The sequence below is a fragment of the Aptenodytes forsteri genome, unplaced genomic scaffold (genome assembly GCF_000699145.1).
Source record: "Aptenodytes forsteri isolate BGI_AS27 unplaced genomic scaffold, ASM69914v1 Scaffold166, whole genome shotgun sequence".
Classification (NCBI taxonomy): domain Eukaryota; kingdom Metazoa; phylum Chordata; class Aves; order Sphenisciformes; family Spheniscidae; genus Aptenodytes; species Aptenodytes forsteri.
This window is the reverse complement of record NW_008796110.1, coordinates 9391405-9406057: the sequence shown is the minus strand read 5'-3', so window position 1 is coordinate 9406057 and position 14653 is coordinate 9391405. Positions and strand designations below refer to the sequence as shown.

Genomic DNA, 14653 nt, shown 5'->3' with positions numbered 1-14653 from the left:
AATCAATAAAGGTTCACTTTAATTGGATTGCTTTCTGCTAACTCTTTATATGCAAATGCATTTTTCTTAACGAAATCTAAAAGCGCAAATGCATTTTTCTTAACGAAATCTAAAGGTCTAAATCACTGACATCCTAAAGCAGAAGTTTCACTTTTACCATTGCATTAAATTCAATGTTTGTTAGTGCAACATCTGTAACACTGACACCCTGAAGACGTGTCTTCTTTGTGCTTAGTTTAAAGCATCACATCCATCTTGCGGGTCACCATCTAACGACACCCTGAAGACGTGTCTTCTTTGTGCTTAGTTTAAGCATCACATCCATCTAACAAGATTCTTCACTGCAAATTGAAACGGTACCAAGGTACCAAAACTACTTGAGATGAAAGAAACGGTGCAGTCATGGCAGCACACAGCCTGATGCTGCCTAATTTTATGCTGCTTCTTTATGCTGCTTCTTTGTGCAGAAAAACAGCGACACGTGGGCCTAGAAGTTCACACTGAGATGAGTTTGGGACTACTTCCACAAGGAAGACTATATCTGATGCAAAAGTATGACAAAATTTTATCCACTGTACTGCCATGATACACCTCACAAACAATATTTTATGATACATGCAGCTTGAAATAATGGTAACATACTGGAACAGACTCTACTGCTGTACTCACATTGAGTACTTTATCATACTTGCTCTACAAATAGTTCCAAGAATCTGGCTCCGTGTGTTGCCATAAGCCCATACTGCATGATGTTTCTACATAAATGTATATAATTGCCTTATGCTGTCTTGTGAGTCACTTCCACATTAAGTATTCTTTGAGATGCCTGTGGTGAAAATGACATGGCTTTTCTGATGCATAAAAAGAAAATTTTGCAGCTTGAAAGCACTTTCAGAGTCTGATTTTCTGATGGTGTGAAAGAATTAGGCTGTCATGGTGTTTTATGAAAACTTAATCTGCAAGCAAGTGGATATCTCAGAAGAAACCAATAAGCTCAGAGCTTTGCTACACTAGCAGTCTAATACTACAACCCTTACTTCAGCTGAGATTTTCTTGTAATGGTCTGATATGCCACACACTGTACATTTGTAATTTTGTAATTTAAAGAAAAAAAAACCCAAACTCTTAGATGTATAGTCCTGATGAATCACAGTGATTAAAGCATGGTGTTATCTTACTACAGAGCTTGGTCAGCTCCATAAAACACGCCATATAACGTTTGTTCTCTGTGGGATAAAGTAAAACAAACAAACAAAAAACCCAGCAACACATTTCCTCCGCAGCTGTTAAATGCTTTTTGAAATGTTTGATCTCAGAGGAAATTCTGGTTTGAAAAGCAACCATCTATTCATTAACAAAAAACGTTACAGTGTAAAAATTGGGCAATTAATTAATTAAGCGTATAATGAGATGGTAAATCACACAGCATACTATGTTCTCTGCACAAAATGTCACCCCCTCACCTCATATTGGAGTCATGTCCCTTGCTATATTAGAACTGATTTGCCCTTCAAAAGCAAACCGGGAACCTTGCTGAAAACAAAGCAAAATAACACTTTGTTTTGTTTCATCAGTGCTCATCATAGGCTTTCCTGTAAATGCCAGCATTTCAACCTTCTAATTTGCATGAGCTGCAAATTAGCAGGTTGACCAAAATATCCCTTGTTAATCTTCTAAACCCATCCTCTTTGCTCTACTTCATGTGATAGAAATGAAGCTCAAATGCTCAGCCCAGAGAACAACAAAATGCTGTTCAATTAATAAATTTGGATTTGTACAACTTAGCATCACAGATTCTGCAGGATTTTTTAGAGCTGCTTCATCATGTAAAAATGTATGCATTTTAGAAAGTAAAATGTTATTGATTGATAATCTTCCATTTTCAGGAATTCAAACTTAAAGAGAGTTTCAGAAAGCTATTAAATTTGTCGACAAAAGAAACGTAATGAAATAATTATTGACCTGAAACAGTCTCAAAAGAAATTTTATCTTTTGGGTTTTTTTCTGGGTCACAATTTATAAATAAATTTAATGAAAAAAATTACTATTTCCACTGAAAATGAATAAAATGCAAGAAAAGTTCTCTTTGTTCTCTTCATTCTGTTTTATACACAAAATCTTGACATTGTGAATTACAATCTAAAGAAAATATTGTCACAAGTCTAGTTGTCCAACCAGTGACAATTGTGAGCTATTTCATTATAAAAAACTTACAGTCACATCTTGAAACTGGAGGCGCATAGCAGAAGCTGATGGTTGTGGTCGGCTGGTGATCTCTAGTATGGTCCTTAACAGAATATCTAGCAGGCTGTTTACAATCACATCAATTTCTTCCAGGACAGATTTTTCCTTAAATAGTAAATAAAACATTTAAGATTTTAAAATAGAAAGATGACCACAGGCATATTTCCTTTGATGTCATTTTAGAAACAAATGATAGGTTTTTTTAATATGAATGTTATATTCAAGAAACAAGGACTATTCTCTAATAAATATATGGTTTAATTCTGTTGATTTTTTTCTAACAATTTTCAACTAATTATGTTGTACTGAAATATAGAGGACAGTTACGGGGATGACTTTGAATATGTAAGTGTACATCAAATTAGCATAGCTCTATTTTCAATTACCATTTAGAAGAAAGCAGTAAATAATATACAAGAACTTTTCGGGCAAGATTTTTATAGGTAACGCCCATACATTTTCTGGGGAAATTGCCACGAGAGGCTTAATTTCCAAAAAGTAGAATTCTGTTTTCACACTTTGAAACTATCACCAGAAACAAGCAGATGGTGCTCAACCTTCAAGACCTGCTTCAGCGGTAACGACCAGCTACATTGCTTCCCATCAACTGAGTAGCACAAACAAATTAGTCATTTATGTAAGCCTACAACTGCTTGTACGCAACATCAATACAAAGGAACCAAAGTGTTCACCACCAAAAAAGACCATGAATACCTTAATTACATGCATGAAAACACTTGATGAAGTCAAGTTGTAGTTACTTTTCCTTTTTAATTCAGATGCAAATATGTTTTCCCTGCTTCAACAATGTTTTCTGTCTCCACTGCAGCAGACACCATCTTAATCTGAGCGATTTTATCCACAATTTAAGATGACATTTCTTTGCAGGAAGAAACATTTCATAATCAAATGCACACAACCAAATTAAAACTCAGCTGACAAACAGATCATTCAACTTTGCTGACATTGAGGTGTAGGAGTGATTGTTATTTTCTTTTTTTTTTGCTTCCTACACACCCAAAGCATATGATTTGTAACAAAACTCAAAATTCCTGTTTGGATTCAACAAGGGGAGCCTAGTGTCACGGCCGTATTCTCTGTCACTTCGTCTAGTATCAAACAACTGTTAACTTCGCTACTTATGAAGGCAGACAGTATACAGTGTATTTAGGAACTGTACCAACCGTGAGGACTCATGTACAAACTACTATTAAGTCACCAAGTTGTTAATACTCTCAATGACTCAAAGACTACTAAAAATAGTAGCTGCATATCCTGAACATTGGAGAGAGTTTTATGTAGACATCCACTTGTTATCGTGTACATCTCTGGCTTGATGACTCCAAATGAAAGATCTCCTGAAATTAAGACCAGACATGTAAGCCTTTCTCCCAGTCCAAAACCACAGCTATGCTTTATCATCTATCACTTTATCCTGTGATGAGGTATTATACTAATCCAGGAGCAGCTGCAATGAAAATGTTGTTACAGTGCCAAAGTTGCAAGCCGCATCCATATCAAGTCACTGATGGAGCAATTTTAATTGCTGACAGTGATATGAAATGAAGAAACACATAGAACAGTTCTCACTAATGCATTACAATGTAATGTATGCTGGCCTTGATATGTATGTACTGCACTAACTACATACAATGTTTGTTTTTAACTGTATTATAGCCCTTTGCCTGTCAGAACTTATCATCATCTTCATATTTGCAATACACCTATCTAAGCTAGCTCTCATATGCAGCTTTCACAGATGAATTTGGAAACACAAACATCAGAAATTGGCCACAAAGTTTATCAACTAACAACCAACTGCAACCCCCCTTGCAACACTCATATCAATCTATTTACCTATATCACCCCTATGTCCCCTACAACTAAACAGCCCACAATAGAAAATACCTCTAAAAGAAAGTGGACATTTCTTTCTGTCCAACACAGCACTCAAAAAGAGCCAAAGCTTGGCAGAACACTATGCGGTACACTTAAACTATTCTTGCATGGGAAGAAAAGGCTCATGAGAAATCAAAATGACGTGTTTATGCAGAACCATCACACAGAGAACTCTCTAAAATGGACTTGGTCAAGGTCCAGTTTGTGTCATTAAATGTTATTGAGCCATATAAAGAAGTTCAACACCTTGTGGATGTGACACGGTTTTTACTTACTGAGCTGTTCTTCTTGATGAGGCAAAATATGTTGCTAAGGATACGTGCACACATTATAAGGTCTTTCTGCTCTTGTAAATGCATGTGGAGATGATGTAAAACTACCGGAAGAAGAATATATCGAGAATCTGGAAAAAATGAAAAATTCTATGAGTAGGAGCTTCTCATAGAATCATTTAATTTTAATACAGACATAAAATGTGTCTTCAGTCCAAAACAGTATTTCTGATAAGCAGAAGCTTTTACTTCATAATCATAATATCCTAAAGCAAATATTTGAAGAATAAACAACATGCTGAAAGTCAGTATGTCATATCATGGATGAAGAAAAACACCACTGTGTGGAATATACTATATATAACAGAAAACTCTAAGTATTTATTGAACTGTCATGCAAAAACACTTAGCACAGTAACACTTGTATTCAAAATAACGTGCAGTTATGCTCTAGTGTTCCCTGCCATGTGACAGGATCCCTTTGCAAGCCAAGGTGACAACAGACTTCATCTTGAACTTACATTATTCTACAAATGAGTTCTACTTTAGAGACAAGCAGTACTTTCAGATGTCTTTCAGGATTTTCACTTTTCCAGATTCCTCACTCCTACTAAATATGAACAATTTAGACTACTGGTATCTACATAAAATGATTTGCCTTTCCTCTATTTCATTTTCTAAACACAGCTCTTTGGTGCTATTTTCAGTCCTGAATCCTCTCAAAATTATGCAAGAACTTCATTAACATGCTACTTTTTATTGCTTCTTTTTCTTATAATTAAAGACAATGTCAAATGGGAAGAGCCCTAATACTTACACTTGTGATAACACATTAAACACCTATTTACGACTTGATAAATGGAATGGGTGTTATCTGTTTTCATTTTGTTGTTGTTTTTAGATCTTTTCGATAATTGAGAAATTATGTTCTCATAGAAATGTACTTGAATCATTTCCTCTATTAAAATTTTAATGATGATTATATGCTACATTATCTAAATTTATTCATCTACTCAGTTCCTTTGTTCATTAATGCAATTATTTCCTAAAACCTGAGTTTATCTAGCTGGAAAATTACTCCTTTAGAATCATTTTGCCAACCAGGTACTGTTCATGGATTAGTCCTTCTATAAACACTTTTTTCCCCTCAAATATTTCCTCTATTTTTTCCAGGAGGAAGAAAAAGATAGATTTATTCTGAGATTTTAATTGTTGAATGCTTCTTTCATTCACTGAAATACAGCACTAATCATGTTTTTCTCTATTATTCCCTTGTTTTCATTGTCTAGTTAGCTGTATAACACAAGACAAATCATATGGACAAGTTGATTTCTATACACTAAGTATATTCTTGTTTTCGGAAAAAAGCTTGCCTGCTCTTTTTAAACGGCTGTTTCATGCTTATTATTTATTCAGGTGTTCCACTACATCTTCCTACTGAAGAAAAATATAAACAAAGACGGTATGGCAATAGGCAAAAGGCCATCAATGAATCTAAAACCAGTGGTACTGGAAACCAAAATTAGGAAACAAATAGCCTCTATGCAGTGACTGCTTACTTCTGCAAGTGCCTCAGTAGGTTTTCATCAGAACTGGCCTGAGAGTTTGTATCTGCCTGTAGCACTGCAGCTGGGCAGAAGTGTCTCAACCAAACCAACAAGGCATTTTCTTTTTGTCTACCTAAAAAACAGAAGCTCAGCAAAGTTGCCCCAGGTAGCCTGAGACGTGAAGCGTGCACAGCTGCCGCTGACCCATCCACTGCAAGATCTATAGGGTCGAAAGGGAAGTAAGCAGGAAGATGGCTAATGCGCAGACCTGTGGTTAGGTAAGTGCCAGCTTCTGATCCCCACCACTAAATCTGCTTATTGATTACTGGTAGATGAAAAAACAGAGCTAATGTCTTCAGATGAAGCGAGAAAGCAGGACTCTCCATTCCTACAGAAAAGACCTAACCTCTAGGTTACAGGGAACGTCTCCTTTTCCCTGCTTTCTGTTAGGCCTTACACGTATTGAATTCTTCACTATCTGGTAACCCATCTTCAAAAGAAGAGATAAAGGGTTGGCTGTGTAAACCAGCTGTGGCTCTGTGGTTGGGGTACTCTCCTGGCAGGCAGGTGAAAGGAAGATAAATCCAGATCGACAGAGCACTGAACCTGGTCTTCCATTCTCAGGGAAATGCTCAAATCACTACTCAACTCCACAACTGTCACAGAACAGTTATAGTAGCTCTTTCACACATTACTGGTATAAGCCTTATCCTTTGGGCCATAGGTTCTCTGAGGACAGCAGGTCCTCTCTTGCAGCTACAACTCGAATCCCTGCAGGCCAGAAGGTGAGGAGAAAACAGGAGCAGCCCTGTGCCAAGGTGTTTCTTCTTGGTTAACTCTAGGCAGCACACACAGGATTCGGTACCTTTTCTGAGGTGCCCACTACTCTGTGCACTGCTTACATGTAAGTGCAGCATTATGAACTCCATTTTGAAGACCAGAGAATCTACGTGTAGCAACACTTGACTTGTAAATAGCCAACTCTTACATACGATGTGGCCTGAAGCACCTCAGGCAAAACTGAGCACCCTCATTCAACTGTTTCAAGTATCCCATTTTTCCAAAAGTTCCATAAAATAATCAGGAACTTTGTTTTACCAAGGCCAAACAGATTGGCAAAAAGCATCTTACAATGACTGGCAACTATACATGGGAGGGAACAGTGCCAGTTACTGAATTAACTACCATGTATGACACAGCTTTAGATATACTACTTGTAAGCCCATAATCTAAATACCTCTCTGTCTTGACCTGTTTAGGTGGAGAGAGGTAGTGGTATTACAGAAGAGGAGAGCTGGCATATTCACCGCTGAGCCAAACCAAGGACTATGTGAGAAAGTTTGGAGAATGTAGCGTACAACATTTGTCTAAGGTTACTCTTTTTCTTAAAAATTGTCAGCTGCAGTGTCAGCCACTGTATATAGAAAAATTAATGAGTGCAAGGAATGGTGCAATAATCAGAACTCTTAGCCATCAGTCACTGTCTTAATTTTTCTTCTGTGCAGGAAGCCAAATTAGATGACTGTTTAAAATGCTAATACTTGCCCTTTACAAATATTATATATAAAGAGAGGAAAAAAATCATGACATAGAGCTTTTCGAGTTCATGCTTGGCATAATTAGAAGGAGAGACTACTCTGGGCGATCCTTGTGACTTTCCCATGCGAGCTACATTATCATTTAATATTTAACCCGCAGCACAGCTTTCCCCCTTGCTTTTCAGTTAGTGGTAAAGCACCTGCACTGACATACTAAACTTTTTTTATTCTAGTGTATTTTAAAGATTAATTTCAGAAAGATGATATTCATTTCAATGACTATATCTGAACAGATGGTCAAAACTTCAGCCTGCTTGGAAAAAGAATTAGTGTAATTGAACATTTTAGACAAACAAACAGCATTCTCCTTGAACAGTGAGAACCAAGGAAGTTGCTCCTGGTTTTGACAGTTTTACTGGGACCTATTCAATTGACACCTCCTTGTTTGGAAGAACCACTGGACTTGAGGGTGGCAGGAGAAGAAAATACTTAAGCCAAACAAACAGTTATCACTGCAATTCCAAAACCAAACATACATGCCTGCTCTGTGACTGCACGGACATGTCACTGTTCTCGGAACAGTCAGTTTCAAAACTTTTATGAGGAACTGTTTTCAGTTGAAAGAAAAAATTTGCCTGTAGTGCAGAAGGAAAACACAGGTATGGCTGAAAGAGTCCTCCCTTGGTCTAAAAAAGAGCCACAGATGCAAAGCATCATTTGCAAAGCTTTTGCAAAATATTTTCTGCTCTCCACTATAGAGGTACTAATAAAGGCTGAATGTTTGTATGCAATATGCATACATACATACATACATCCCCCCACAGGTCTGTATAGAAGCACACATACACAAACAACTCCAAAGAATAGTATATTGCTGTGGAAGACAAATTAAGAAATACTAATTAATCTGAAAAAGATCCTGGAGTACTTGAAAGCAGTACTATGGATCAATGTGTAAAACCTTTAATTTTTGAAAAAATTGACTCTTTTTTTCCCAACTCTCTGTTAATATGTAAAGTTTAATGCATTTTAACTAAATTTAATTCAGGATTTGTATCAACAATTTCAATAATGATAGGCTTTTTGTATTTTTACAGCAATCAATTAGCTTGCAGTGATTACTGAGATATCTTACAAGTCTCATTAAAGAGGAGTTCTGAGTCTTTTGAAAAAATGATGGAATAAGAGCGAAATCATTATACCTAGCTTCTAGAACTAAACCTCCTTGTCAGTTAATGGTATCTTTTCCTGAACTTGCTAACAACTTCTTTTTCATTCCCATAGGAAGTCTAACATGTAACAACATCCTTTCCACGGGGCAGTTCAAAGATAGTAAATTACTCTCACTGATGGTGTCAGATTTTCATCTCTGAATGACTACTGAAACATAGAGTTTCCTACATGTACATTCTCCTGTGATACACAGGATGCAATTCTTAGATGAGCTCATTCACAAAGACAGACTGAGGGAAGCAGTCAATCTCAGACAGAAAACAAATAGATAACGATCACTTTTCTAATCTATTAATAGTGGGTTTCAGTGTAAAATAAGGAAAACAATAAAAAACAGATAAGGAATAAGTTATATAGAAAAGAAATACATGAAACTTTACGTATGAAATAAATTAAATAAAATGGACACAGGAAGATGTCTTTAAAACATCAAGTCGGGATTCTTCCTAGCTTCATTATATATATATATATCTCTCATATATAGATATCATATAACATACGAAATTTATAGTGCAAATGATCAGAGAATTAAACCCCTCCTCTGTTTGTTTTGAACAGTTTGCCTCACTGAAACGAAAAGTCCTACCCAGCTACTCTTGCACAGAGGTCCAAATCCTCATATTTTGGGAAGACACAAAGTTTCTTGCCTTGTAAGAACATTCTCCATGTGGTAAAGAGCTGCACCACAGATTATAACTGGGCTAAGATACAGGCTTTGTCAATACAGGATTTTCATTTTTTAGGACTTTACCTACTAATGTAATCTCTCTTCTGGTAATTGACATGTTTGATCGATGGTGATTCCAAGAAAACTCATCCTCTCTGGAGGAAGAAACCTAGACGTTCCACTTACACACCTCACGTTTTCATAACTATTGAATTTTCAAGCTTGAAGTAGTGCCCTTAGAGAAAAAAAATTATTGGTGTTCTGCTAATTCCCATTTAACCATGTCAAGAAGGACATGGTTCAAGATGTGTTTCTCTGTTATTGGCCTTAACTCTTCCCAGCAAAAGAGATTTAACTCTTCCCCAAAGCAAGCTATAATAATATTTAATGCATAAAAGACAACAAACAAGAGTGTTAGACTACTGATGTATCGGAAATGACAAAGGTAGAAAATCTTCTGGGTACAGGCGTATGTAGGTCATCAGTTTGGCCATTCTTCAAGTATCAACAGGGATGCATCCAAAGTTACACCCAAAATACCAGGAGACTGGAAGAAGGGCCAAGAGGAAAAAAAATACTGCTAGTCTTTATCAGCAGGAAAACTGTCATCTGTTTCTTTTTAGACACCCAATGCAGTGTACTACAAAGATGCAGAAGTAAATATGGAAAAATAGAAGTAAAGTAACGCCTTAACACCCACTAACTTTTCACAGGAGCTAGGCAGATAACTGCTGTTGACATCTTTTAACATCTCTGTAGTTGTTACCTATAGGAACAGATGAAGTTTAAAATTACTGAAGTAGAAAAAGGTTCTAAGCAAGCTATATCAAAGCCTCAATACAGAGCCATTTCAGACATCCTATCTACACATGATCAGTAAATACAACATATAACCTGCATTCCCTAGAGAGGTAGGTAGAGACTAGATGCATCAAATACATCTGAAATTGTACCGAACATCTGTGCTTGGGCACCTTAAATCAACCCCTGCATGTCTGATGTTTCTATTTTCAATAATATACCAAATATATTTCCTAATTTTAGTGAAAGCATAGCTTTAGTGTCAGTTGATTTCTGCAGCAGTGGGAGCTAATGTGTTAGTTGTTCAGGCCCTTGCAGCACAAAATGCGTAGAACTCCCATGCTAAACTACTCTCACTTGTTTCCAAGCAAGCTCCCAATAACAGAAAATGTTATCTAAGAAGTGCCCTCCTCATTTTTAGACATTTGACTAAATAGTTATTTCCTGCATTCCATCTAGTTCCAATGTGTTAGCTAGCACTGCAGCTTGCAGTGTTCATCATCTTCATCTGGGAGACAGAAATCAATTATTTTCACAGCAGCAAGCCTCAACTTCACATTAGGATGTACAGTTTGCTCTGCACATTAACATAGTCTAGTGCAATATTTATTTTCCCAAGAGGATTTTAAAAGGACTTCCTTCTAGGGATTGACAGAGGGAAAGTCTACTTATATTTTTGTATTCTAAGGAGGTAAAACATCAAGGGCAAAGAGACCAAGATGCTGATCTCCACATGACCCTTCAACTTAATGATGAATGAAATTATACTGTACAAGTGTTTGCCTGAGCTTCCTATCATGGACATTGGGAGCTTATATTACTGCCTGATGTCTTTCACATCAGTTTCCCTGTGGTCTAAGAAATTTAGATGCTATTTGTGTATAACCCGCACTCCATGTAAAATTTAACATGTAATTTTCACTGCTTTTATACAAACCAACTCATATGACCTCTTAATAATGAAACTGGATTTGAATAAAAAAACTAACACTTTTACAAAAGGAAGCAAACAAAAAAAATTGTCATACAGCTGAAAGTAGATTTACAGTTCCAAGAAAGTTCCCAAGAGTCCATTACATGGCATTAAATAACTCTCTTTAATTACATTCATTCATTTGGATCTTCTGGTTAGGCTGACCTAACCGAGATAATGGGAGGAAAATGGAAACAATGCTACCTGGTCCCTAAGTAGTCTGGAAAATGAAAAACGTAAATTAGGGCGTCCTTAAGATTGCTCCATCAATATGTCATCATCTACCCAGAGTATCAAAGGTCTGATCAATCAGCTGTAGAGAGAGCTAACTGTTCTGGAAGGGACCGCCATGGAGGCTCACAAGGGAAAGGGTAAGCTGTTTTCACAACCAGAATGAAGCAAAGTAGCCAGGATCCAATACTTCTTACCCATTTCTTTGAGCTCACAGTTTTAAAGTACAATCACTGAAAGCATTTAAAAAAAAAATATTTTCTAAGATCTCTTCCTTTATTTTGCAGCACCTCAAAATATTTATGCATATCCTGGTGGTTTTTGAAGACCCTTCATCATTGTAATGTGTTTATCTTGAATGCCTTAGATGGTAAAAGTTACTGTTTCTACTGAACTCCATCAGCCAATACCCAAACAGCTCTCAAGAGGGCTTTTGGTGAGTAAACTGACACTTACTAGAATTCTTTAAATCTCTTCTATTTTAATTCTTTTATTTCAAAATTCGTTCATCTCGAATTTACTATTTGGTCACTTCTATGGGTTTCACTTAGAACAGAAAAAAAGAATGTCAAGCTCACCACCAAAAAGCATTTTTTTCTTCCTCATAGCATATAACTATGCTGTTATATACTTTATGCACCAACTATCACTTGTATTTGTGTAGCCTTTTTATGCTACATTAAGAAATGGAGGATCGAAAGTGCTGAACTAGCAAGAGTTACACAAATAAGACTTAATGGATAAGTGACAATCTGTTTGCTGAACTGCCCCCAAAGGAGAAAAAAAGAAAAAAAATCAATTTAGTAAAGCTTTTTCCTTTATAATTACTTAAAAAGTATAAAGCAAACTTCCTTCACAGACATATTGCCAGCAGTAGATCAAAGCAAAACTGTATTTTAAGAGTCTTTCTCTCTAAAAAACAAACCACTAAATTTAACCAACTGTATTCTTGTAAATGAGCAGCTCGTACAGAGCAGCACTTCAAGAATTGTTCCTTAGGAAGCACTACTCTGAGCAACACTACTCCCTTCAGCACCTGCTGGCCCGTGTACCAAGCACACAATTTGAGTTCCTCATCTGCAGGCAGCCCAGGGTAACCTTACCTGGGTTAGTGTACAGGTGACTCTCTACAGTTTTTCCAACCGCCCCCAAAAGGGAAAAAAAGAAAAAAAAAATCAATTTAGTAAAGCTTTTTCCTTTATAATTACTTAAAAAGTATAAAGCAAACTTCCTTCACAGACATATTGCCAGCAGTAGATCAAAGCAAAACTGTATTTTAAGAGTCTTTCTCTCTAAAAAACAAACCACTAAATTTAACCAACTGTATTCTTGTAAATGAGCAGCTCGTACAGAGCAGCACTTCAAGAATTGTTCCTTAGGAAGCACTACTCTGAGCAACACTACTCCCTTCAGCACCTGCTGGCCCGTGTACCAAGCACACAATTTGAGTTCCTCATCTGCAGGCAGCCCAGGGTAACCTTACCTGGGTTAGTGTACAGGTGACTCTCTACAGTTTTTCCAATACTCTGCAGTTTAACGGCTTGAAGGGACTCATCCCCATGCATGACTGTCGGCAAGCTGCCCAGAGCATCGTGAACCAAATTTGCCACTTCTCTTACATCAAAGAGCTTCAACAGTTCAGAGTACACCGATGGGAATGAGCTGAGAAACACAGCCTAGAGGAAAAGGGCAAAAATGGACAGTCAGATATTGCAGTTTAGTTTTGACATTTATAGAATTTAAATAACTACAGAAATTTAAGTAACTGTAGAAAAATGCCTGGTTTTACTTTTCAGGGGTAGTTAGTAGCTTTAAAAATGGTCATATTTTCAGAAGAAATATCCTCACATTCATTAACGGGCTTACACTTGTGACTATTTTCCTTTAAGCATTATCTAATGACTTCATTTCTCCCAGGACAAAGTGAAAGTAAAAAGTTCAACTTAGAACAAAAATATTTATACTTTACAGATTCTTCACGATCTATGTGTGAGAGGAAATTTTTAAAAGGATAACAGAAACCAGCTGATATCAGAACAAAAAGATTTGAGTGGAGTTGTTTTGGTTTGCTTTGTTTTAAGATAAGTAATATAATGGCCTCCATATCTTCCATTTTTCAAATAATGAACATTTTTATTTTGGAGTGAGACAGCACTGGAAGTCTTGGTTCACTTCAACAATCCTAAAATAGGGTTAGAAATTCATTCGTAAGTATAACGAATATGGAAACAAAACATTAGAAAAGAAAGGAGGGCAATGCCAGAGAAGGGAAGCTAGAACTGACATTCCCTTCTTCTCCAAATCCTGCTGACTGAGAAAAGCTACTCATACCTCAGACCTTCTTCACACTGGTGTCAGAAAAGAACGAATATGGAAACAAAACATTAGAAAAGAAAGGAGGGCAATGCCAGAGAAGGGAAGCTAGAACTGACATTCCCTTCTTCTCCAAATCCTGCTGACTGAGAAAAGCTACTCATACCTCAGACCTTCTTCACACTGGTGTCAGAATATATAACATACAAGGTTAAAGATACTGAAGAAGAATTCCAAATGTTGTCATTTATATCATTTTGCTATTATCTTTTCACTCCACCTGCTTACATGATATGAGATGGAAGAACCACCTCTCTACTACTCTGTTCTCTCTGATTTGCCATTTTCTTGGAAGAACAATTTTCTACAGAGCTTAAGAAATTAATAATTCTTAACAGGTCTTAAACACCTTTGGTTACAGAAACAGGGGAAGAGGACTGTATATCTATAAGCTGTAGAAGTTGGTAAATCTGAGGCACTTAATGTAGAGAGCTGTCTCCTGTGTGATTTGCCTCTGTGCTTTAGCACTAGTCAATTTTAGTAGTTTCAATTGAAATAAAGATACCAGCTGAGTATTAAAACATACAGTTCAGCAAGACTTAAAAGTTTTCTGTAAAGCATGAAAACTCCGATAGTCTTTTGTATGGCTCAAATTCTTCAGTGCCAATGTGGTTAAACTAAGCTGTAAAATGCCCAAAACAGAGAAATTACTTTATTTGTATCCAGCAATATAATTACTATAATTACAATATAATTATATTCCAAAATTAAATATCAGATTTAGGATTATCTTTGCCAAGCCTATTTAGAAGCTGCTGGTACGAAAATTTCACACTATAGGACAAAAGGTATGAGGAAGAGCTGAAAATGCCATTTTGCTCTAGGAAAAACACATTTTCTTTCCAGGGAATATAGGTAAGGACACGCATACATTT

General features: G+C 36.5%; 1 protein-coding gene across 1 annotated transcript in view; it reads right to left on the bottom strand.

Moving 5' to 3' along the window:
• Positions 1-14653, bottom strand: part of DOCK4 (dedicator of cytokinesis 4) — a 262389-nt gene that overhangs the window by 67203 nt on the left and 180533 nt on the right. The window contains 3 exon segments of the mRNA XM_019474045.1: positions 2159-2349; positions 4419-4546; positions 12889-13081. Of these exon segments, the coding sequence (XP_019329590.1) occupies positions 2159-2349; positions 4419-4546; positions 12889-13081 (512 nt within the window).